Source organism: Lutra lutra, chromosome 15 (genome assembly GCF_902655055.1).
Source record: "Lutra lutra chromosome 15, mLutLut1.2, whole genome shotgun sequence".
Classification (NCBI taxonomy): domain Eukaryota; kingdom Metazoa; phylum Chordata; class Mammalia; order Carnivora; family Mustelidae; genus Lutra; species Lutra lutra.
In genome coordinates, this window is record NC_062292.1 from 45,262,610 (window position 1) to 45,286,954 (window position 24,345).

The 24,345-nt window shown below is 57.0% G+C and overlaps 1 protein-coding gene across 12 annotated transcripts; it reads left to right on the forward strand.

Annotated features, from left to right (window-relative positions):
- Nucleotides 1-313: 313 nt before the first annotated feature.
- IKBKE (inhibitor of nuclear factor kappa B kinase subunit epsilon) lies at nt 314-23,963 on the forward strand. 12 transcript variants are annotated; one of them, XM_047704944.1, is made up of 22 exons: nt 315-530; nt 1,100-1,189; nt 2,957-3,066; nt 3,760-3,900; nt 4,308-4,437; nt 5,734-6,020; nt 6,544-6,704; nt 7,518-7,628; nt 7,925-8,104; nt 8,710-8,906; nt 9,215-9,279; nt 9,364-9,449; nt 9,601-9,687; nt 13,386-13,461; nt 13,582-13,694; nt 15,735-15,811; nt 18,272-18,311; nt 19,047-19,148; nt 20,405-20,501; nt 21,206-21,318; nt 21,524-21,595; nt 23,200-23,963. In XM_047704944.1, exons 3-22 carry the CDS (start codon nt 2,980-2,982, stop codon nt 23,231-23,233), a joined length of 2,256 nt encoding a protein of 751 aa, XP_047560900.1. In that variant the 5' UTR covers nt 315-530; nt 1,100-1,189; nt 2,957-2,979; the 3' UTR covers nt 23,234-23,963. The 12 variants fall into 12 exon arrangements, 10 of the variants coding, with proteins under 10 accessions (XP_047560906.1, XP_047560907.1, XP_047560900.1 ...); XM_047704947.1 differs by having other exon boundaries at nt 13,392-13,461; XM_047704948.1 differs by having other exon boundaries at nt 13,395-13,461.
- Nucleotides 23,964-24,345: the final 382 nt, after the last annotated feature.

Here is a 24,345-nt window from a genome sequence, read left to right on the forward strand (position 1 = left end):
CCGGGGTGTGGGAACTCTGCCTTCCCAGGTTAACTTGCCCAACCTGCTAGGTTGACTGTGGGCCCAGTCCTGGACTTCCCTTCTCCCGGGGAGGGCAGATGCCCAAAGGGCACGCCACTGCCGCCGCCGCCCAGGCTCAGGTCCCGGCCTCTCTGTGGCTCGGACTCTGGTCCCGTCACCTCCACTTGGGAACTCGGAGCATCCTTTCGCCTTCCTGTCGGGTGGCCGCTACCGCCCGGAGGCCTCTGTCCCTTTAAGAGAGAGAACGAACGCAATCAGGAAGTGTGCGAGCGCGGAGCCGGCTCCGAGCCCAGCAGTGCCTGCCCGCGGGGAGCCGGGGAGGAAACCCTCTGCTGCAGCTCCCCCAGCTCCAGCGGTGGCACGGCCCCTCCGGCCCGCCCAGCCTCGGGGTCCCTGGGGCCGTGGCCTCCAGGATGCTGTGCGCCCGGCCCGTGGATGACTGTGAGCTCTAAAAGCTCGGCGGGTGCCACGCGCTCCCACCAGCCTGCCAGTCCCCCAGCGGAGATGGGGTGAGTGTGCCCAGCGGGCCGCGGGGGCTGGATCGGGGCGGCCCGCGTGGGGCGGCGGCGGGGCCGCTCTCCGCGGAGTGCCGGGCTGCGGGCGCCGGGCCGGGGGAGCTCCCCCGGCCCCGCGGCGCCTCCCCCTGCCGCTTCTGGGGGCCCCGGCAGTGCCCCGCGCGCTGCCTGCGGTCGTCATCCCTGCAGAGGGCTGCGACGGAGAGAGGCGGGGAGGGCTGTGGCAGGGAGGAGAGCGGCCACCCGCCCACCACGCTCCTTTTCTGCGGTTGCCGTCACGTCCAGCTTCTGCCTCCGTCCTTTCCTCCTGCCCGGCTCCGGGGGCGGGGAGGACTGCCCTCACCCCACCTGGGGTCTTTGTCCCCGGCGCCAGGCCCGGGGAGTGGGGAGGAAAGTCTCCCGGAGCCTCTGGGGAGATGGAAACCCCCCAGCGCTGGGGGAGGGTGACAGACAGGAAAGGGTTAAAGGGCTGGGGCCGGTGGCCTCCGACCGAGCCTGAGAAGCACACCGCACCATCAAACAGCACCGAGGGGTGCCTCTCCGCCCTTCTCTTTCCGGTGTAGCTCAGCTCCTGGACTTGCCACAGACAGAAAGCATAACAGACACTCTCCCGGGAGAGTCTCTGCCTGATCCGCGGTGGCTCGGAGCGCGGGGTAAGTGCATTTGGCCCAGGGAGAGTCCCCGGGAGTGGGAGGAGGAGTGGCGGCGGTGGGTGGGGCCGCGGGTGCCCTGGTCCCAATGCCCACCCTTCTTCAGCCAGCCGACCCCCAAGGAGAGCAGCCTTCCCTGCGCCGGGCACCCACCCAACGTGCCTCCCTCCAGCTCCTAGGCAAGGCCCTGGCAGGACCAGGAGCAGCACCCAGGACCTGCGGTCCTTCCAGGGCTGGGCCTTTTGCACAACCCTGTGCATTCCCGGGTCTGCCACTGCGCCCTGCCCCCAGCACCAGGGTCTGCCCGGAGCACCAGCCCCGGGAAGGATTATGAAGGGGATGGATTATGCTGTCCTCGGGCTCCCCAGACTGGACCTCTTCCCTGGCCTTGATTTCAGGTCTCCCTGCCAGGCTTCACATCCCCAGGCCTGCTGGCATCATGATTCTTACTCAACCTCTGGGATGAGGGGGTGGGGGACTTATCTGATCAACTCATCCAAATGAGTTGTTATATTATCTTTAGGGAGTCTCTCTGTATCTCAGCTGCTTCTGGAGAATGCAAACACGAATACATTTTCTGAAACTAGGACTTAGCCTTGGAGTCTCTTCAAGTGGCTGCTGGCTCAAGGAATTTACATTCTCAAGATCTGCATTTTAAAAAAGATTACAGGAAGAAGGCTCAAAGAAAGCTAGGGAACTGTAGGGTTCCAGGTGTGGTGACCATGCCTTGAGAACCCAGCAGACAGATGTTAGAGCCTAGTCCAATGTTACTGGAGCGCATTTGAGAGACGGCTGCCCTTCTCAAGCTCCTTCTCCCAGTCACCCCATTAAGACCAGCCCTGACCCTATTTTTCAGAGAGGATTTGAGTTTACTTTCCAGGGCTATACTCTCCGGAGCCAGTTGCTTTATAGCAGAACTGGACTTTGGGGAGAAGAGGATGGGGGCAAAGATGGAGAGTGGAGTTGTAGAGGTTTCAGACTCTCCCCCGGGGTTCCTGGGCCCTTGGATTTGATGGTGTCCTGCCCCCCCACACCCTCCACAGGCACTTGCCAGCACACGCACATGTTCACACTCTCTCACATACTCACACATACACTCATGCACACACACATTCAGACACAGGCACACTATCTCGCACACACTCACACGCACACTCACACACACATGTACACACACGCACACTCCCTGCGACACTGTGTGCGATCCTTTCCAGAGCAGCGCTGACCTGGCCACACTGGCCACCCGTGCAGCTGTTCGCTCACAGCAGCAGGAAGTGGTGGGCCTAGGCGAGTGGGTGGGGAAGGGCTCCAGGCTCGTGTTGCAATCCTGGAGATTTGTGGTGGTGTGGTTGACGCTGCCTGACCTGGGGCCCTTCCTTCAAGCCCTATTTCTGCTTCCTGGGACAATCCCAGGCCTGGATGCCAAAAACCCAGAATCCTCTGTGATTGGGAGAGGTAACAGAGAAAAAGGTCTGTCTTGGCAGAGTGGCCTCTGGGGAAGGGGTTGGAGAAGACTGGGAGTGAGGACAGGTAGAGTGCCCTGTGGCAGGACAGGCACGGGCTGTGGGCTGAGGGCCCCAGTGGCCGCACTTCTTGTTGGAGAAGTTTCTTAACCTTTCTGTGCTTCACACTTCCTCCATCCCCTCACCTTGGGAATGGCCACACTGGAACCGTTTGTGGGATGGTCTTGGACGCAGCTCCCTGTCAGGCCACCTGTGTCCACCCCAGGTCAGGAATGGAATCCTAGACCCCAGTGTGTTGTTTTCCTAGGCCCAGGGCGGCCGGCCAGCCAGATGCAGAGCACCGTCAATTACCTCTGGCACACGGACGACCTGCTGGGGCAGGGGGCCACTGCCAGCGTGTACAAGGCCCGGAACAAGGTAGGACACAGCCCTGCCCAGGCCCCTCAGGCCCGGAAAGTTCTTGGCCCTCTCAGCCCCTGGTGGGCAGCAAGGGTGGTGTGTGGTGTGTGCGGAGGCTCACTCTGGAGCGAGGGAGATGCTAAGGCTTTGGGAAGAGGTGTGGGGAGCTGTGAAGGGCTCCTTGGGATGCCGCTTCTGTCAGGCACAGTTTGGGGCTGGAGAGAGAGAGAGAGAGAGAGGAAGACACAAAGCCGTCAACCTGGGATGAGGGCAGCAAATCTACGAATAGCAGAGCTGGGAAGTGGGACTCGTTTGGATTTTCCTAGCCTTTGTCACAGCTCTGTCCTGTGAGACCTGGTGCACAGTCTTTTCTCCAGAGCCAGGGCCAGAACAGGTTCCCGTCCTGGCTTCGTTGCAGCACTAGGGGGCGATAGGCACTTACGTGGTTGCTGTCAGTAGAATAACAGGAACACCAAGCCATCCCTGCACCTGCACCATCTGGTGCCCCATGTCCTTGGCCCCTCCCAGGGCTGGACCAGCCCCTGTTCCCTCTGAGTGCAGGGAGGAGCTGAGCGGGGAGCCCCCAGCCCCAACCAGGCCATCTTCGTTCATGTCTGGTGTTGGGCAGGTGGGAGACGTTCCATGGAGACCTTGGGGAGGAGGTGTGCTCCCTGGGGCAGGAGGGGGAACTGACGTTCTCCCCCACGGCAGAAATCTGGGGAGCTGGTTGCCGTGAAGGTCTTCAACACGGCCAGCTACCTGCGACCCCGCGAAGTTCAAGTGAGGGAGTTTGAGGTCCTGCGGAAGCTGAACCACCAGAACATCGTCAAGCTCTTTGCGGTGGAGGAGACGGTGGGTCCAGTGCTTGGTCGGAGGGAGGTGGTCTTGTCCTTGACTTTCACAGGCTGGGAAGAGGCGGGTCACATAATAATGGTGGTCAGAGGGTCAGCCAGAGCAGCAACCTGGAACGTGGAGGACAGAATGCGGGGGGCGGGGGGCGGGGGGTAACGCATGGGGAAGTAAAGATGGGAAGGAGGACCTGATCAAAGAGGACTGCCTGGAGAAAGTGACCTTGGGCTCAGGTGTGTGGGGTGACCATAAGGAAGGAAGGCCAGGCCAGAAGCTGGGACCTCGAGAATGGGACTGCTGGCTCTAGGCTGAGTCACCCCCTCTGGACAAAGCCGGTGCCTCCCATCGTGATGGAAGGGCAGGAGATGTGCCTTCTAGCCCAAGCCTCCCTCTCTCTGTCCCACGCGCAGGGGGGCAGCCGGCAGAAGGTGCTGGTGATGGAGTACTGCTCTAGCGGGAGCCTGCTCAGCGTGCTCGAGAGCCCCGAGAACGCCTTCGGGCTGCCCGAGGAGGAGTTTCTGGTGGTGCTGCGCTGTGTGGGTGAGCCCCTCCCTGGCCCCCACCAGGACGCCCCCTTCCCCGGCGGACCCACCGCACACCCTGCCCTCAGTGGGAGGCCAAGTCCCGGAAGGGCCAACATTTCTGAAACGATCACCCAAACACTGAAGACATTCTGTCCCTCAGAGGCTCTGCATTCACGGACATGGGACAGACACGAGAGAACGGACGGAATCCATGCGTCTGATTCCTGCTAATCACTTGTTTAAAACCCTGGCTTAAAGAAAGTTTTTTTTTTTTTTTAAGATTATTTATTTATTTATTTGATAGACAGAGAGCACAAGTAGTCAGAGAGGCAGGCAGAGAGAGAGAGGAGGAAGCAGGCTTCCCACTGAGCAGAGATCCCAATGCGGGGCTTGATCCCAGGACCCTGGGATCATGACCTGAGCCGAAGGCAGAGACCTCAACCCACTGAGCCACCCAGGCGCCCCAAGAAAGTTTTTTTTTAAAGCAGGTCATACACCAGGTTCGGGGCAGTGTTATTCACAATAACCCTGAGATGAAAATAACCCAATGTCAGAGGCAGATGGAGAGAACAAATAGAATATATACGTAGAATGCAATCCTCTTCATCCTTCAAAAGGAACGAAGCTCTGACCCAGACTACATGCGGGTGAACCAGGAAGGCTCTGCACTCAGTGAAGTCACAGGTTCTCTCTGATTCCACGCACATGTGGGGCCTCGCCCAGTCACATCAGCAGAGCCAGGAAGAAGAGCAGTGCGTGCCGGGGGCTGGGGGGACGGAGGCATGAGCATGACTGCTTACTAGGTAGAGATCCTCTGTGGGCATTGACAGAGCTCTGGAGGTGGACGGTAGTGACCGTCACACCACACTGGGAACGTGCTTAAGCCACTGAATGGCACACTTAAGATAGTAGATTTTGTGTTAGGTCTACTTTATTACAATTTTTAAAAATTTTAAAATTTTAGATTTTGTTTATTAGAGAGAGAGCACAAGCGGGGGGAGCAGCAGGCAAAGGAGAAGCAGGCTCCCCGCTGAGCAAGGAGCCCGATGTGGGACTCAATTCTAGGACCCTGGGATCACGGTCTGTGCCAAAGGCGGATGCTTAACTGAGCCACCCAGGCACTCCATATATTTATTACACTTTTTAAAAATAAATCAGACAGGAAGGGGAGTGCCATCCTTGGGAATTCAGAGGCATGGACCCTCTTGATGTCTTAGAGAATCCCAGTGGAACCTCCACACTATGTCTTTGGGAACCCCCTCCTTTGTCCTGTGCCCATCTCTCTTCTCCTGCATGTCCTGTGACCTGTCAGCCCATGTGAATGCTCTCTCTGGACCCAAGGACAGCCTTCCGCCCAAAGTAAGCCCCAGGCACGAAGCTGTCCCTGGCCAGAGAGCTAGCAGCCCACTCTCCGCAGTGGCCGGCATGAACCACCTGCGGGAGAATGGCATCGTCCACCGAGACATCAAGCCTGGAAACATCCTGCGCCTCCTGGGGGAGGAGGGGCAGAGCATCTATAAGCTGACAGACTTCGGGGCTGCCCGGGAGCTGGATGACGATGAGAAGTTCGTCTCTGTCTATGGCACTGAGGAGTACCTGGTGAGGGGGAGGTTGGGGACCCACTGCCCAAGCTGGAGGCCCGCCCTGACAGCTAGTTGCCCCTCTATTTGTGACTCTCCCAGGGCGCCCCCCGACCCCGGCCAAGGGACTCTATTCAATCCCCCTGCGTGTGGCAGGGCATACGTCCCCTCTGCCCCCCAACCAGAAGATTGTAGTCTGTTCTCCAAGATGGAAAGCATGACGCTGCAGCCTGCCTGGGCCTCCCCGCTGCAGTGTCCCTGCCTGGCCCCCTGCCTGGGCCTCACTTGTGCAGTTCATTCCTTGCTACGATCCCCATCAGGCAGGGAGCACCACTGGTCACTACTTTCCCCAGGGCAGAGGCTGGCCAGATAGACACACAATCGGTGGGCTAAGTCCACACCAGTTTTTGAGTTGACGAAGGAGCTGGTTCTGATCGTTCTGTTTTCCCTGGAAGGTGGCGGAAGGAGGTCTGCTGGGTGGGGCTCGGGGCCGGTGCCTACCCGCCCCCTCCGTGGCTGCTCACTGGTTCTCTCTCCCACAGCACCCTGACATGTATGAGCGGGCCGTGCTTCGCAAGCCCCAGCAGAAGACATTCGGGGTGACTGTGGATCTCTGGAGCATTGGGGTCACCCTGTACCATGCGGCCACGGGCAGCCTGCCCTTCGTCCCCTTTGGGGGGCCACGGCGCAACAAGGAGATGATGTATGCATACAGTGGGCCCCAGGCAAGGCGGGAGACGGGTCAGACCCTGGGCCTTCCCCACAGGTCCCTGCTGTGTGTCTGCTTCCTCCACTCCCTCTGTGGTCCTCCTCGGGGCCATCTCCATCATCAACCAGTCACACAAGAAGCTGAGGCCTGCCCTGACTGGTGGGAGATCAGTCCTTTATCTTAGCTCAGGGAGCCCTGTTAGCGCTCCCTTCGTGCGCGTGTGGCCCACCCAAGTTGGTTGAGGCTCTAAAAGGGACCTGCCCAAGATGGCAGAGCCTGCCAGGGACAGGGGTGGGGAACGAGACAAGGACCCAGCCTCCTGATCCCAGGTGCGAAGGCTTCCCAGCTTTCCTGCGTTCTGGTCCGGAGGTAGTTGGGGACGGTGGCTGCTCCCACCAAGGGCACGGCCCAGAGCAGGGAAGGTGGAAGATGGATTGTGGGACGGTCGAAATCCTCACCCTCAGCTCAGAAGTCCGGCTGTGTGGAGCCTGGATTAGGTTAGGGGAAGGGGAAGGAGACAGACAAGGCAGAAGCTGGCAGGGAAGGCTGGACTTTGCAGGGAGGGGAGGGTTAGTGGACTGAGGCACAGTGAGGGCACAGGTGCAGGGACAGGCCAGACTAGGGGAGGTGCAGGAAGGGGCAGAGAAAGTAGGCCGTGGAAGGAGCAGAAAGCTTGCTATTTCCAGGCTAATGGGGAGGGGCTGGCTGGTGTGAACCAGTGCTTTGAGAGCCCTCCGTGCTGAGTTTGCCATCCCTTGAGATGTGATGGGCCAGGGGTCCCGCTGACCAGGTCCCACCTCGGCCCAGGTATCGGATTACCACGGAGAAGCCGGCCGGGGCCATCGCGGGCACTCAGAAGGAGGAGAACGGGCCTCTGGAGTGGAGCTACACCCTCCCTGTCACCTGCCGACTGTCCTTGTGAGTAGACACAGACCCGAGTCTGGGCTGGCTTCCTTGTCCCCCGCCCAGAGTCGGGCCCTACCTCAGAGGGCCCATTGTGCCCAGTCGGCTCCGGTAGACCACGTTCCCAGTCAGGCCTCAGTCTTCCTATCCGGATGCTGGAACAAGTTCATCCAGCTCTCCCTCCCCATCCGGCCCTGACCCACCGCCTGGGTCCAAGCTCTTTAAGACATGGTCATGTGACGCCCCCGACCCACTCAGAGAGGATGAGTCTGGGCCCTGGTGCCTGACCATCTCTGCGTCCTGGGGTCCAGGGGGCTGCAGAGCCAGCTGGTGCCCATCCTGGCCAACATCTTGGAGGTGGAGCAGGCCAAGTGCTGGGGCTTCGACCAGTTCTTCGCGGAGACCAGCGACATCCTGCAGCGAGTCATCGTGCACGTGTTCTCCCTGTCCCAGGCGGTCTTGCACCACGTCTACATCCACGCCCACAACACGTGAGTGCGCGGGAGCCAGGGGCCCATGCGTGAGAGCCTTCCCTACCCAGGCAGAAGGGTGCGTCCTAGGCAGTGCTCTGTGGGCTCTTTAGAGAGAAAAGCATCCGGGTCCGACCTTAGTTTGGAAAATACTAGTTGCACCAATTTAAAGTTAAACCATTCTTCCCGCTGCTGGACTCCAGCAGGAAGAAGCCCCCCACCCCCCATGCAACACGCATTAGGCTTCTGAGGGGGCGCGTGTGTGCGCGTGTGTGTTGGTGACGTGTTTCCCAAATATATTGCTCAGAGGACCCTTTTTCTCTAAAATTCTAGGTGAATTTTAGTGGGAGTGTTGCTGGAAGGGCTGCGAAGGCAGAGACTGGGTACTGGGGCTCCTGCATTCGGTTCCTACTCTGTCCTCATCCACTCCAATAAGGGACGAGCTCTAACCTTTGTCTCTCCACCCTTGATAAGACAGGCAAAACCCAGTCCCTCCCTTGGCAAAGCTGAGCCCTCTCTGTGGATGAAGACTGAGATGGGGTTTGGGTCACCTGGACCCTATATCTTGCTGACACTTCCCGTCCTCTCTTTTTCTCTCCCATCCCCGGAACCCCTTGTGTGTCTAGGATAGCCATCTTTCTGGAGGCCGTGTATGAGCAGACCAGGGTGGCCCCCCAACACCAGAAGTTCCTCTTCGAGGGTCACTTCTGGGTCCTTGAGCCCAACTTGTCAGCACAACACATTGCCCACACGACCGCAAGCAGCCCCCTGACCCTGCTCAGCACAGCCAGTGAGACCCCCAAGGGGCTGGCCTTCAAGGACCGTGAGTGGGGCCCACAGGCTGGATCTTTTCTCCTTCTCACATTCTATAAGGGGCAGGGGCTTATGATCCAGGATATTGATTAGTATCTTTTGTGGGTCTATCTTGGGGCTCACGGGGGCACTGAGGGACTGCAGTTGTAAAGTACAGAGCGTGCATTTATGTAGGCTTGGGGGGCCGCTCTGCGCAAGGTGGGAAGCTGGCAGTGGAAGACGGGGAGAGAGGGGTGTGAGTAAGGAATAAGGAAAGGTGAACTTAGGGGTAGTCCAGGTCACACAGGCAGCCCTCTCAGACAGGGTCTTTGTCTGCAGCTGCTCAGGACATCCCCAAGTTCTTCCCCAAAGTGGACCTGCAGGCAGATTACACCACCGCCAAGGTGAGAGGGGGCCCGAGGGGGTGCAGGGAGGGGTCGCACGAGGCGGGGAGTGGGACTCCTAACCCCACCCCCTGTGTGTCACAGAGCGTCCTGGGCGCTGGCTACCAGGCCCTGTGGCTGGCGCGGACCCTGCTGGCAGGGCAGGAGCTCATGCTTCGGGGGCTGTACTGGTGTGTGTGAGTACCCCTGAGGGCTGGAAGGGCTGGACGGGCAGGGCAGGCGGGATGGACCTCTCCCACACAGCCCTGCGGCTGTTCCCTCTGGCACGGTGCCCTGGGCCCCCTGGCAGAAGGGAACTCCGACTCAGTCCCCCGTTTGCAGGGAGACATTCCAGGCTACGTGCAGGCGGACGCTGGAGGTCACGCGGATGGCCCTCCTCTTCCTCAGCAGCAGCCTGGGCACTGAGAGGTGGGTGTCTTGCCTGGGGCAGGGGGGCTGCGGCCAGTGCGAGGCTGGCTCAGACCCTTAGCCCTTCTCCATCTGCCTGTTCCTCACCCCTAATATTTCCAACAATGGCCCTCGCCTCCCCCTACCCAGACCTCCCACCCGCCCTGCCATTCAAGAATACAGAGGACAGCCCTACCTGTCCCTCATCCCCACCCCCCGCCTGGTGACTGTACCTCCCTCCCCCCTCCACCACCCAGTCACCGCAGGGGGAAAGGGGCCACAGGGACACTGTCTCAGCAGGTAGGAAGGCCCAGAGTAGTGCTCTAAGGAAAGCCCTCTTCGCCTCACCCAGCCCCCCGGACCTGACGGGATGGGGATCCAGGCTGCCCCATCCTCCACGCTCTTCCTACTGTCGCTTACACTGTCCTCACCTTCCTCATCTTTCCTGGCCCTTCCTCGGGGCTCCGTGCCTGCCATTCATCTGACTTAAACTGATCAGGTGTGACAGGCCAGACAGAGGGAAAGACTGGGGAGAAGGGAACCAAGCTGGAGGGTCTGGAGATGAGAAGCAGGAAGACTCAATTGGCCATAGCACTTCTGAGCCATGGGGACAGCCCCCCACGCCCCAAATCTTGGAAGGCAGGGGCCATGGTACAGGGGAGAGGAGGTAGCTCTGCAGCTCAGGGAAGCTGATGGCGGCTGGAACCTTCCCCACTGGGAGGAGACGAGGGGTGGCAGAGGAGCAGAGACTGTGCTGAATGTGGCTGATGTCCCTTCTCTTCACATCGCCTGACCTTCTCCCTAGGAAGGTCCTGGGAGTTCCCAGCAGTGCAGCAGCCACTAAGAGGAGGGGACAGATGGGGTGACAGAGATGTGGGAAGAGGCAGAGGAGAGTCTCCAGATGACAGGGGCAGAGTCCCTGGCCTGGCTGAGCCTCCTTTAAATGGTGACAGAGATGAAGTGCTGCAGGGGTACAGCATGGCTTCTCGCGAGGAGCTCTGTCCAGGGCACAGAAAGGGGGTCCAGGGATAGATGTGGCAGAACATCCACATTCCCCTGGAGGAGATAGTCCTTCTAGGCACAAAAGATGATAGGATGGTTGGGAAAAGGAAGACTAGAGATAAGAAGAGGCAATCTTGGAGGTCTTCCTGGAAGAGGTGACACTTTTAAGGCCACAGTGAAAGAGAAGACCTCGAGTTGGGAGGTCCTGTGCAGAGACAGAAAAGGAGGCCATGACTGGGGAGATTGTAAGAGGGGTTCCAGTGAGGTCTGTTGAAGCCACAGTTAAAATGGAAAATATCCCAGAGTGAAGGTAGAGTGGGACAGAGGGATGGAAAGGGGAGGAGAGAACTCATGGAGGTCCTGGCCAGTCTAGTTGGCAGATTGAACCCGATAAGAGGACCAGCGGAGTTCTAAGTTCTACTGTAGGTTCTTGAACAGGAAAAATGTGTGTCAAGAAAGCATTTGGGATGTTTGTCTGCCCATTTTCCTTGGACTGAGGACAGTGGGGAAGGGACAGGCCAGCCCTGGGGCTGGAGTCCTGGGTCTGCTGGCCACTATTTTTCCCTTTCTGGATCCCAGGCCCCCCTGGAGGGATAGTATATCTAGAGAGCTTGGGCTCAGAGGAGGGCCTGCTTCGAAGCATAGTTCAGCCTCCCTCCTGCCAAGGAGGAGCACAGAGCTGAGCTCTTCACTTGGGATCTCAGGCCACTGTTCTCTCTCCCAACCTGAGCCACTATTTCCTCGTTTTCAAAATGAGAGAACTGGATGATCTCTGAGGCTTCCTGCCTCTGACACTTTGCAAATTCCTTCCTTTTTTGAACATCCTCAGACACATCGATTCTGGAATCTGAGATCATTTAATGAACACAGGCATAAAGTGGCTGCCATTGCCCAGCCTGATGACTCACCTCTCCCATAGCGCCCTCCTCCTGCTTCAGGCTCCCCAAGCCAGGCTCCCTTGGCAGAGTGTCTTCGCCTCTGTTCTGAAGCTCCCTGGTCCTCGCAGCATGTGGTGGCAGTGTATAGGCAGCCGGGACTGGCTCAGGAATCCCCATGCCTCCCCCACCGCCACCAAGTGTGTGTCCATACTCTCTAGCCAAGCGCCTTAGCTCTGAGGTCCTCTTTGATGCCCACAAATACGGAGATTCATCTCTGTTATGTACACAAAGGTCTGAGTCTGGCAGAGCTGAAGTGACTGACACCAGATCCTGCAAGACGGGCGAGGGGGCAGCTAGGACTGGCGCTCAGACCCATGTCCCCGGCCTCCCTGCCCCGCTGGACTAGTCAGCTTCAGCCGCTTCTGCCAGCCAAGCATTGCATGCACTAAAATCCATTTGTACGTTCACTAATTCATTCAACAACCATGTATGGAGGAAGTACCGTGTGCTGAACACTTGGCGAGCTACTGAGGATATAATGGTGAACTCCTGCCTTCATGGAGCTTCCCCTGTAGTCCTGATTCTCCCCCCTCCTCTCGCCTTCACCTCCCCCTGAGCCAACACTACTCCCAAGCCCAAGCACAGAGGATTCTTTCCCCGATCATGGTTGTGATAGAAATAGTATATGCTAATTGTAGAAAGCTGGAAAACACAGACAGATAGGCAAAAACAAAATAAAAAATACCATGTCCTTGCCACCCAGAGCTAGGTCAGGACACGGTAGTAATAGACGTTCTAGGTAGTTTTCGGCGATATGTATTTGAGTATATACATTGACGGACATGAGATCTGATGGTACTTGTGCTCTTCTAACCTGCTGTTCTCAGCACATGAGCCCTCCAGCCTCATGTCCATACCTTGTCATCTCCTCTAAAATCAGCCATACACAAAGTTCTCTTACTAGCTCCCTCCTTTCCTTTTCTCACTGGTTTTATCCAAACCAGACTCCAACGCAAGACCACACTTTGCATCTAGTTGTTTCATTCCTTAAGTCTATTTTAATCTTGACAGACTGCCTCTCCCCATTCTGGCGTTTTGGGGAGACAATGCCCGTTGTCCCACTTTCTGGACTCTAGGGATTCCTCTACACCCTCTGGGTTTGTTTTTTTTTTTTTTCTTCCTTCCCAGCATTTCTTATAAACTGAGAGTTCTGAAGGCTAGACAGATTCAAGTGGAATGTTTTTTGGCTAAGTACATCGCAGATGACACCAAGTACATTTCATTCCCTCCCGCCACTGGGTGGGGACAGCTGATTCCTCGATCGTGTGGTCACATTTTCCCTGTCCAGGCCTGCCTTAGTCATCAGGGATTTGGCATCATGCCCAAGCGAGTAACTTTGCTGGGGCCATGGGATGCTAACAGTCTGGGTCCCAGAGCATTATTGGTAATATTCTAGGATATACATCTTTTCCCTCATTAGGAAGCTATCGCTTATCCTGATATATAGTTTCAACTGGGAAGGCACTTGGGTCTTTTCCTTTAGTTATAAATATTCCTAGTAAGGGGTCCATAACGGCCACCTCGCCGTACGGACTCATGGATGTTCATAGCTTCACGTTGTTTCCATCTACCCCCATCTTTAGTCTCTGCAGTGCTCAGCAAAGGTACAACTTTGGTGAGTCGGGGCCCCTTGAGGTTGGTTTCTCTGACCCAACCGCAGTACTTCCCAGATACCCCCGAAGGCAGCAAGGCTGTCCCAAAGATGTCATACCCCCCCTATGGTCATGGGGTTCTGCCTCCCAACCCCCCAGCCGTGTCCTTTCTTTGTCCTTCCCTGAGGTTCAGTAGTGTGGCCGGGATGACTGAGATGCAGGAGCTGAAGAAGGTCACGGAGCTGAGGTCCAGGCTGCGGGCTGTGAGTGAGGCAGGCGTGGGGGGCTGTAGCAGAGCTGGGGGGCCGTGGTCCAGCGGGGCTGCTGTCAGAACACTAAGCTGAGGAACCCCGGGGGGTCTGCCCTTTTTTTCTGTCCTCCAGTTGGCAGAGGCCCTCTCCAGATGTTCCCACAGTATCACAGAGTCCCAGACAAGTCTGAGCAACCTAAGGTCTGAGCTGCTGAAGAACCGGGATCAGGTACATGCGGACAGAAGGTCTGTGGGATTTTCCTTCTTGGTGGGGTGGGCACAGGGACGCACAGCTCGGAAGGTCCGGCAGCTGTTTTAGGCATCAGTCTGCTTTCTCCCTTATCTTGGCCAGGGTGCTGGGGTATGGGGTAGTGGTGTGGGATCCAAGAATGAGTAAGACCCTCCCCTATGGAGAAAAGCATCTGGGGTCCCGCCCCCTTCTGGGCGTTTAGAGAGAGAATTAGAAATCCTAGCAGGTGCAATAGTTCTAAACAAAAGAATAATTTTGTTCCCTTCCTCTTCTGAACCCTTGCTCTGCTCATTCCCTGGATTGGCCCTCCTACTTCTATCATCTTATTTAATCCCTAGGATGCCACTACTGCTAGTATGCCCCTTTTGTGGATGGGGAAGCTCACTCTGGGAGTTTAATGTGCCCTGGGACACAGACGGTCCATGACAAATGACAGTGGTGGGACTTGACATCACGTTTGCCCACCTCCAAGGCCTATGTTCTTGGCCTCCACCAGGGATTTACAGCTTCGAGAGCCTCATTCAACATATATAAGAATGCCTGCCCGCCCCCTCACAGCCTGGTGTGACCACGCAGCCCGTTCTTCTTGGTACCCATTCCACTCAGTGCTGACAGGGATCCCTAACCCGGTCCCCCAGATCCGAAATCAAAGAGCTCTGAAAACTGTGGGGTTTTGTTTGTTTGTTTTGGCTGCAAACCCTGACCTCAGTCTTCTGCTGTGAGTCTTCTTTTATTTAGTCTGTGTTTCCCTCTTAGAGTGGATACTCTTACTGTTCCTTAAAGGCTGAAGGTATTGGACCCCAGACCCAGACCCCAGACCCCACTCAGGCTGTCCTACAACATAACCTATGTCTGCTGGATTGCCTTTCTAGAATCAGAAGACAATTCTGAATTTGGGATGTATCTGGCCTGTGTCTTTTGGGAAAAGACTGGATTTGAGGTCTCATCCACCCCAAGTTCTCCAAAGGATGGGTGCCTGGGACCCAGCTTGGGCCCAGCCCAGAGTCCAGCTCCAGAAGTAGCTGAGATGGGGTCACTGGGAAGAGCTTCAGGAGGGAAGTGGAGCTAAACAGGCCCAAGGGTGGGGAAGAACACCCCCTACCCCCAGAGACACACACATTCAACATCTCAACTGTCTGTATCCAGCCCAAAAAGGGAAAGGAAGAAACACTACTGACCTTAAACCCCAGCAGGTGAAGGTCTTTGAGAGGTCGTCTCGCACATCCGTCTGCCTCCAGGCAGGACTGAGGACTGAGGACTGTAGACTCATCCATGTTTTATTTCATTTTATTTTATTTTTTAAAGATTTTATGTATTTATTTAACAGAGAGAGAGAATGAGCACAAGCAGGGGGAGCAGGAGAGGGAGAAGGAGGCTCTCCACTGAGCAGGGAGCCTGACTCAGGGCTCGATCCCAGCACCCTGGGATCAGGACCTGAGTCAAAGGCAGACACTGAACCAACAGAGCCCCCCAGGCGCCCTCACCTGTGTTTTAAACAGGGGTTGTCGGTTCATGATTTAAGCACCTTCCATGTGCCAGGTGTGGGATAGACCATGAGGCCCCGACTTCTGCTCTCCCCAGGCCACCAGGAGAAAGGCTTCTGCTGCACTGCTGTCCTCAGCGGGCCCTTGCCGGACTCGCAGGGTCCAGACTCCTGCCTGGATTCTGTTCTCAAAGCTTCCAGTGTAGCAAAGGCCATCCTCCTGTGGCCTCTCCTGCTTGGCTTTCTGGTCTTTGATGAAATACCTCGAATGTGTGAGAGAGAGAGAGAGAGACAGAGAGAAAGAATAAACATGTGACTCAGAGGTGGCTGGCTGGCCCCATGGCACCTCAAACAAGCTTAGGGACAGGAAGTCACCCCCACTCCCAGACTGGCCCCCAGACTGTGGTGATGAGGCTCCTTCTGCAGGCGGACAGCTCCTCTGCTCCCTCGGCCCACCAACCCTCTCCCTGCCCAGCCATGTCATCCCCTCCCTTCCCTTTTACTCTGTGCTGTTTGATTCTCCCCCTGCCTGGTCCCCATCTCCTGCCCACAGCATCCAGCAGATTCAGTATTGTTTGGACAAGATGAACCTCATCTACAAACAGTTCAAGAAATCCAGAATGAGGCCAGGTGAGCCGTGGGGAGAGCAAACTACCCCTGCTTCCCTCCCTTCCTCCTTCCTGCCCTCTGCTTATCCAGCTGTTCCATGCCATCCCTGTGGCTGCTGGGGGCCCAGCATGTGGCTGCTGGGGTGCCGCTGGCCTAGGGCAGGGTCCCCGCCTCTAAGCTGCCTGCGGACAGTGAGGGACAGGAGGCCTATGACTGTTGCCCTGTGAGAGGCGTGGACGGCATGCGTGGGGGGCTCAGATGGCCGGAGCCTGGCTGTGCTAGGAGAGGTGGCCCTTGGAAGAGAGCCCTCACCTCTGCAGAGCACTTTACAGTTTGAGGAATGTTTCCCGAGCCATCGTGTCTTTGGCTCATCGAAATAGCCAGGATTTCCAAATGAGGTAGGGTCTGAAGACATATCCTGTAGTCACCGGCCTGCTCCTTCCCCGGCACTCTCTGCTTGTCCTCACAGGGGACCTCCGGGGGCACAGGCAGCTCATTTCCAGGCTTAGGACCAGGCGGCTGCTTGTCCACAGTGACCGCCGTCATGGGGCATGGTAGGCTGGAACCCAGGGGCAGGCTGGGGCAGGGGGTTGGTCCTGGGAGACCCCAGTTGACTCTTGGGGTTGAGATGCTCACAGACGAGGACCCAACCCTCTTCTTCCCCGGTCATGCCTCTAAGTTTCTCCTGACATGTGGACTGCAGGCCTTGGGCTCAAGTGCCAAATTCTCCTCCAGCTCTAGGATTATCTAAGAGCACTGTCCCTTAGAAACTGGATGCCAGCAATGTACCAAACTTTGAGTTCTCCTGTAGCGAAAATTTTAAAAGTAGAAGCCAACAGGTGAAATTAATTTTCGTAAGACGTTTTACTTAACCCAATATATTCAAATTGTCATTTCCACATATAATCAATTTTTTAAAATTATATTAAAGAGACGGTTTACATTCTTTTCTTTTTTGTGAGTGTGCTAAGTCCTCCCAATCCTGTGTATATTTGACACTCACAACACATCTTTCTCCGGAAGCTAATCTTTTAGCAGACGGAACGATCATTCTTCCCAAAGCAGTAAGGTTGTGTTCATTGGTAAAACAGTATTTTCCACAGCTCCAGCTTTAAAGTTTTAGTTAATTGAATTAATGAAATTAAGATAAAAATTATTTTCCTCAGGCTTGCTAGTCACCGGCAAGGTGCTCAGTAGCCACATGCGTCTGGTGGCCACTGGCTTGGACATACAGATCTCTCTAGATGATTGTCTGTTCCCAGGAGCCTCAGTGCTGCCTCTGGGGTCTGGCCAGGGAGGGGAAGGGGAGAGCAGCCCACGGCGGGGCGAGGGGACGGATGGACAGAGACTCTCCCATTCCTGATGCGCCACTGGCCTATTTGGCTGTGATTTTCGGAGAACTTCAGGGGCTTTTCTGCCTCCCTCCCTCGGACTCTGCCCTCCGAGCCTCCCCCCACTTCTGGGCCCCTCCCATGCATCCGACACCGTCCTCTGGGCTGTTTGGGATCCTCATTTATTTCATGCCTGTAGGAACTCTGGGCAGCATCCCCCTCCCCTGTTTATAGATAAGGAAACCGAGACCCCAGGAGGTACAGTAACCCAAGCTGTCCTGGTCTGGGGGCGTTTAACCCCTTATGCCTCACAGTTTTGTTCCTATTGGTTGCAAGAGTCCTTCATGAAGATTAAATGTGAAAGGGAGAATAACCCTTGACAGCTAACCCCCAGACTCCTGAAAAACGCCGCTCTGTAAAAGGCTTCCTCGTTTTCTCTCTCCCCTCGCACCTGTCCTGGGTGTCCCATGGGATGGCTGAGGAAGCCGATTCTGTGCGGCGAAATCCCGAGTCTGCAGCTTCCTGCCACTCGGAAGCCAGTCTGGGACTTGCAGTGGGGACTCAGCTCTGTGCTCAGCTGGCTGAGAGCAGGACCCCAGATGAAATGCCCAGGGAGGGGGTTTCGCTGTTAGGGAACTGGGAAACCTCTAGCTGGGAGGCCATTCCCTGCAAGCCCAACAGGGGGCAGCATCTCCCTAGCTGGTGAGCATCCTCCGGAAGTGGCCAAGGGACAGAACCAGGACTTCATGCACTAGTGGCTGGTCCGTGAAGGGGAGGTGGAGGGTGAAGGAGAGGTGCAAGGTGGTGGCCTGGCTTATCCAGCTCCTGGCTCCAGAGCCCCCAGCTGGTTTTGCCCGCAGCTTGAATGGTCGGGAATGGGACCCGCAGGCTGCAGACAACCACCTCTGGGAGGGGTGTTGGATGAGTGGCTGGGGCTGACCACATATCCTTCCAGGCCCCCTCATCCACCACTTTCCACCTGAAGTATTCCCCAAGTACTCATCTCTCCACCTTCCTGGCTCCACGGGACTGTGAGCTCCCCAGGGCCAGGCTGAGCTTTCTGCATCCTTGCAGTCGTCCCCAAGCCTTGTGGCATTCTGTTTTGTTGACCGACTGGACAGGTGACATCATTCCTCCTTGTTTACTCCAGGGCTTGGCTACAACGAGGAGCAGATTCACAAGCTGGATAAGTGAGTAGCCCATGGCAGGTGGGTGAGCAGTAGGGTGGGGGTTCCCGGGGCGGAGCCATCCTCTGCTTAACAAAGGGTCCTGCTCCCAGGCCGTAGCTGGGCAGAAGCAAAGCGGGTGAGTGTGTCTGGGGCAGGTTATCTGGGGCCAGGGGAGGGAGACTGGGTAGCTGGCTCAGACAGAGCTTTCTACTAAGCGGGCTTGAAGTCCCTGGATTTATTTCCAGCATGAACACGATCGTGTGTAGTATTTCTTTCCCTAACTGTCCTCCCTGATTTACCGCTTCCTGCTTCCTGCTCCTGACCTTCCCTGTGCTCCTCTCTGCCCCTCTGTTTCCTAGACACTCATCTTCCCGGAGGCCCTCCCTAATTTAAATGGTTATTTGGAGACTCACTCCCCCAGTTCCACGCCCACCCCTGACCCTCATGCACTCTCTCTCCCCCTCTCAGTCTTTGAAACCATCTCGCCTTCTGTGTGAGGACTGGGCTTGAGTGTGTCTGTTCCCCGAGATCCCCTGGTCCTTCCATGCCTCTCTGTCCCTGGGTTCTGTGTCCCAGTGCACTGACATCCCCAGTTCACGTATGTGAGCCTCAGTCCCTCCTTGTGTGGAGACATAGCCCCGCTGGGGATGCCAGCCCTTGGAGGAGGTCTCCTTGCTGGAGACACAGGGACGCTATGCATGAGTGTGGGCGAGTCCAGCTGCTTCTCTCTGTGCCTCAGTGTCCCTTTCTTTTCAGGGTGAATTTTAGTCGTTTAGCCAAAAGGCTCCTGCAGCTGTTCCAGGAGACGTGTGTGCAGAAGTATCAGACGTCCCTGGTCACGCACGGCAGGTGGATGAGGTAACAGTCGGACCCTCCCTCCTGGGGTCACAGACCTGGGGGCCCTTCCTGGCCTGGCCCTTCAGGCTTCAGAGAACCCTGGGGCGTGCAGAGCCCTGATTGAGGGGAGGTGGTCGTAAAGGAACAAAGGAAAAAAAAAAGGGTGGTTTTGTGCACGGGGGTGATTTCCGTACATTAGCTTCTTTAACCCCACAAGGTGGACCCCACGCAGTAGACACTATCAGCCCCCATCACAGATGAGGAAACTGAGGCTCAGAACACGGGTCTCATTCTTGGTGCTACACAGCTAGTAAGTAGCAGACCCACGACTAGTACTGGTTCTGTCTCTAAAATCTGAGTTCTTCCCGCATTCCCAGGTGGGTGTGCTGGGAAACCCCTTCTCGGGGAGAACACAGGATCCCTCTGGAATGAGGCCAGGCAGGCTTACAGATTTCCGATGGTCGGGGATGCAGGGTCAAATAGAACCCACTCACACTGTCCCCTGGAGGGGATTTGGGTGTTTCCTTCTCACCTGAGCCCCTCCCCGCTTCCTCTGTCCGTGGGAACATGGGCCCCTCCCGAGAAAAGAAGGCAGGTTCTCAGGCCTGTATGACCCGTGGGCTCATTATGGGGCTGCGACCCAGGCACTCACCCACCCTCACATTAGAATACGGCTTCTCCACCCCTAACCCGCCCCAAATTCTGATTTAATTGGTCTGAAGTCAGGCTTGCATATCAGCATTTTAAAAGCACCTCCAGGTCATTCTACTGTGCAGGTCGCAAAGAGAATCGACTACCCGCTTGTCTGTGCTTGGATTGGTTTCCTTGTTGTGCAATGGACAATGTTCCTGCCCCCTCCCTCCACTCAGAGAAAAAGAGAATTCCTAGAAGAGTCCTGACCTTGCTCTGCTCTGGCAATGGGGCAGTTCCCAGAGCAAGTGCGCTGGCTGGGCTATCCTCTGGTTCTCAGGAGCTGAACCTTACCCTGAGCTCCCCCTCAGCGGCATGTGTGCTGGGCCCCAGCCATGTGTGGTTTTGCTCCCCGTCGTTCTGATGGGACCATCGGCAGCCTCGGTCAGAAGTGTCATCGGTCTTCCCCCAGTGGGACAGGGGAGGGTTGAGGGCATACCTGGGGGGACAGAGACAGTGAGGGAAGCGCATTCTCAGAACCCCTCAGCTCCTGCTCTCCTCCATGTCTGTGTGGTGACCTTGACAGCTGGAGGGGCCACGGGAAGAGCCAACAAACCCAGCTCGGACTTTTTATCTGCTCTCTCCAGGGAGGTGCACGAGACCAGGAACCATTTGCGCATGGTCGGCTGTTCTGTGGCTGCCTATAACACAGAAGCCCAGGGAGCCCAGGAGAGCCTCAGCAAGGTGCGCGATGGTCAGGGGCATGGGCGCTGCTAAGAGGAGCCAGGTTGGTCTGGCACCCTGGGGACATGGGGCTGTTTCCTGCCTCTGGGCAGGCCTGCCTTTGGCCAAGTCCACGCACACTGTGGCTAAGGAGGTCTCTGACAAGCAAATGTGCACTTCCTGGTGACCTCAGACTGTGGGTCACTGTGAGGACACAGCTTCCAGAATGCTGGGACATTGTCCTCATGCCTCGTGTAGCCGGGGAGGTTCCAGAGAGGCAGTGTGAACCCTCCTCTGTCTTCTGGTCTGGTCTCTGGGAAGAGACCAACACGGGGAGCTCTGAGAAGGCTGCTCAGGTCCCTGGCCCGCAGCCCCCGCAGCAGCCCCATTCCTCAAGAGGCTGGCTGGCTGCCCTGCCCCTTCCCCTAGCTCCTGGCTCGTGCTGGGCCATCAAGGTGCAGGTTAGATCCAGAGGAGGACGTGGCTGTCTGGACCATTAAATCCAAGCACAGACAAGTGAGGGTGGCTGTGTCAGCTGTGCTCGCGTGGGAAGGAAGGGCCTGTGGGAAAGCCTCCGGCATTCTGGGTTCTCCAGGGATGCAGGCTGGGCACCATTTTATGTTTTTCTTATCCTTACTCATACCTCTCTTGCAAAAAAAAAAAAAAAACACAAAAAAACACATCTGTGGCCCATTCCGCCTGACTAACGTGTGGCTTCCCTTCAGATCCTTGACCAGGTATCTCACCAGCTCCTTCAGGACAGAACAAGGGAGGCTCAGGTCTCCCCACCCCTGACAGCCCCCTATCCCAGCCCTGCACTGACGGACCTGGTTCTCCAGTAAGTGCTGGAGAGAGGGGCGTGTGGGGTGGTGGTGGGAGGGAGTGGTGGGAGAGGGGGTGTAGGGTGCAGATGTTAGAGCCCGAGGGGTTCTGCCTCAGGCCCCGGAATAAAGAGTCAGGGTGGCGGGCTTCTCAGGGAAGGGGGCTAGTGGGACGACGTCGACCTCAGCCACAGACGCCTCTCTTGCCTCTGCCCCGCACAGGATGCAGGAGCTCTGTGAGGAGATGAAGCTGCTGGCCTTTGACCTTCAGGACAACAATCGCGTCATTGAAGGGTGAGGAGCTCCCACTGCATGTGTGGCGGGCTGATGACAGTCCTTTCAGAGCTCTGGCCTTGTCCGCAGGCCGGTTGCCATCCTTGTGAGGATGTGAGCCTCAGGGCAGTCCGAATGGGGGGCTTGGGGGCACATGGAGCTATGGCCGCGTCCCGCTGCCCCTGAATGCGGACTCTGCCCCATGCCTCCCCCATACCCACTCCTGCCCCCTTGGCCCCCGTCCGCGGACTGCTGCTCTTCATCTCCGTGTCACGTGTGGGGAAACAGCAGCACCGAGCTTGGCCTGACTGCCCGAGGCCTGGGTTTCTCTGGCCTTGCTGGGCTCCGGCCTCACACCCAGGCTCCCAGGGCGGCCCGGCTGCAGGCCCAGCCTCCCCGACTCTGCATCACACCCCAGTTAGACTCCCCTCCTCGGGGGAACGACGGGTCCTAGAGAGGGTGCAGGGAGCGTGCCTCAGCACTCAGACTTTGGGATTTTTTTGCGCCAGTAAAACTCACAAAAGCAAGCTGGGGAGTAACAGAGGGACCGACTTCTCATATAAGGAAGCAGATTTGAAAGGGAAAATCCTGCCATCTAGTAGTCATGCTTTACAAAGCACGTTTTCTAACCCCAAAGAGAAGGAAGGACATGATCTCAGTGTCAGGGATGGTCCTTGCCCTGAAGCTCCATGGCCTGTTTCCATACATACACACTTGGGGTGCATGTGCCCATATCCCCCCAACAGCTTCCCCACTGCCCTGTGTCTGTCACCTCCCCACGGGAGGACCAGTGGCACAATGGAAGGAATCTGCAGACTCCCATAGGGTTTGACTCCTGACTGCATGACCCTGGGAGGTTTTTCTCAGCTCTGGGCCTCAGTTTCCTCCCCTCTGAAATAGGAAAAATGATCCCAAGCTCCTGGTGGGAGCTAAGGGTGAACTGGGATGAGATAGGCCACGTGCTGGGGAGGGGAGGGGGCACAGAGGGAGGGGCTCACTAAATGCTGAGTGTTCCTCGGAGGCCAGGCCAGTCTGGAACCTGGAATTGGGATTATGAGCTGGGGTGCTGGGAGCAGAGCCTGTGGTTGTCCCCAGAGTTGGGGAGTGTCCCTGGGCTGAGGGGGGCATCCCCTCCAGGTCCCAGCTTCTTAAATACCCTCAAGGAGGAGATGCTTTCCAAAACAGCCCTCAGGGGCAGGAAGTTCTAATTTTAGGGCCATAAGTTTTTCTCGCTGTGATACAGAATCTATTTACAGATAGCTCAAAACTTTATTTTAGTGAATTTTTACTTCCTTATTCAGAGCGGTAGCCAAAGAGCCTACAGAAGCCATCTGAATTCCTGTTCCCTCCTCGACCTTTTGGCTGCCCCGGATTCACCAGGGGAACTTTTAAGAGTGCAGCCCCAGACTTTGCCTCCAGAGACTCCGGTGCTGACAGGGGTGGGGGATTTTATAAACCTCCCCCCAGGGGATTCTAATGTGTAGTCGGGGGTCAAAGACTTGATGAGGGGATAGCTGAAGGCTTGAATGGCTCGGTGCTCCCCACAGCTGAGTGTGCTGGGTCCTGACACGGCCCTCGGGCTTCTCCCCTGCATGGGAGAAGCTAATCTGCACCTTTCCTTACAGGTTAAGTCGGCCCCCGTCGGCTCCTGACTCCTGATCTCTGAGCTCTGGGCCGCCCGCCATCCTGAAGCATTAGAATCATCCGAACACTGCTCTCCTGCCTGCAGTGTGGGGCCTACCAAGGGATCACGTCTGGTCCCTTCTCATCAGCCTACCTCCCTCCTGGCCGACAGCTGGGAGACGTCACCAGCATTACCTTCCACTGCCTCTCTGCCCAAAGCAGCATGGCAGGGTTTGGGGCGGCATGTGCTCTGTCAGGGCCCCTGCCTGGGCTGACCTTGGCGCCTCGTGCAGGCTCAGGTCACCTCTGGCAGGCCGCAGGGAGAAGAGGCTCCCATCGGCCTGCCTGCCCACCTCCTCTGGGCTATAAGGGTTCGCTTCTCAGGGAACAGAAGGGGAGGTCTCTGGGGGTTTCCCTAGGATGCTGGGTCAAAAGGCCTCATTTCAGTCTTCCCTCATCTTAAGGGGTTTTATGTTGAACATACAGCCCTGCCCTCTCCTGTGACTTCTGAGGGTTCCCACTCTCCGCCCCAGGCAGGACAGAGCCTGACTCTCCCTCTACTCTGGGTCTGGCAGAGCCTGGGAGGAGAGAATGGGGGCGGTCCAGGCCAGGTGCTAGGGCCTCGGGCACCCTCACCTTCCTCTCTCCCTGAGGCCTGACCGGGCCCTGGGAGACACAGCCGCGGTCAGCCGTGAGCACAGGCCTACAGGTCCAGATAAAAGGCCTGCACCTTTGAGAAGGGGAATAAATGTGGCCTTCTTTTCTACTTCTGAGTGGCTCTCACTGGGCTGTGTCTGTGAGGCAGGGGAGGGCTCTTGGCAGAGTGCGCTTGGCCTCCCAGCAAGCGCTGGGTGGGGATCTGTGAGGACAGGATTGGGAAATGCAGGAGGGACCGGTCACTTCCTGATCCCTGCCTTTCCCCTAAATGGGTCCTAATTTCAGGGAAGATCCTGCTGGGAGGGCTTGTCTTCCCATTCCTTCTCCTGCCGCCAGCCATTTGGGGGACTGTCTAGGGGGCCTGGGATTGGGGGAGAAAGGAGATCTCTCTTTTCTCCCCACTTCAATCCACCGTCGAAGTGCTTATTCCTTTCCCCCAGCTGGCCCTTCCCCATCCCCCCCCCACTCTTCAAAACCTAGGCTGTGTCCTA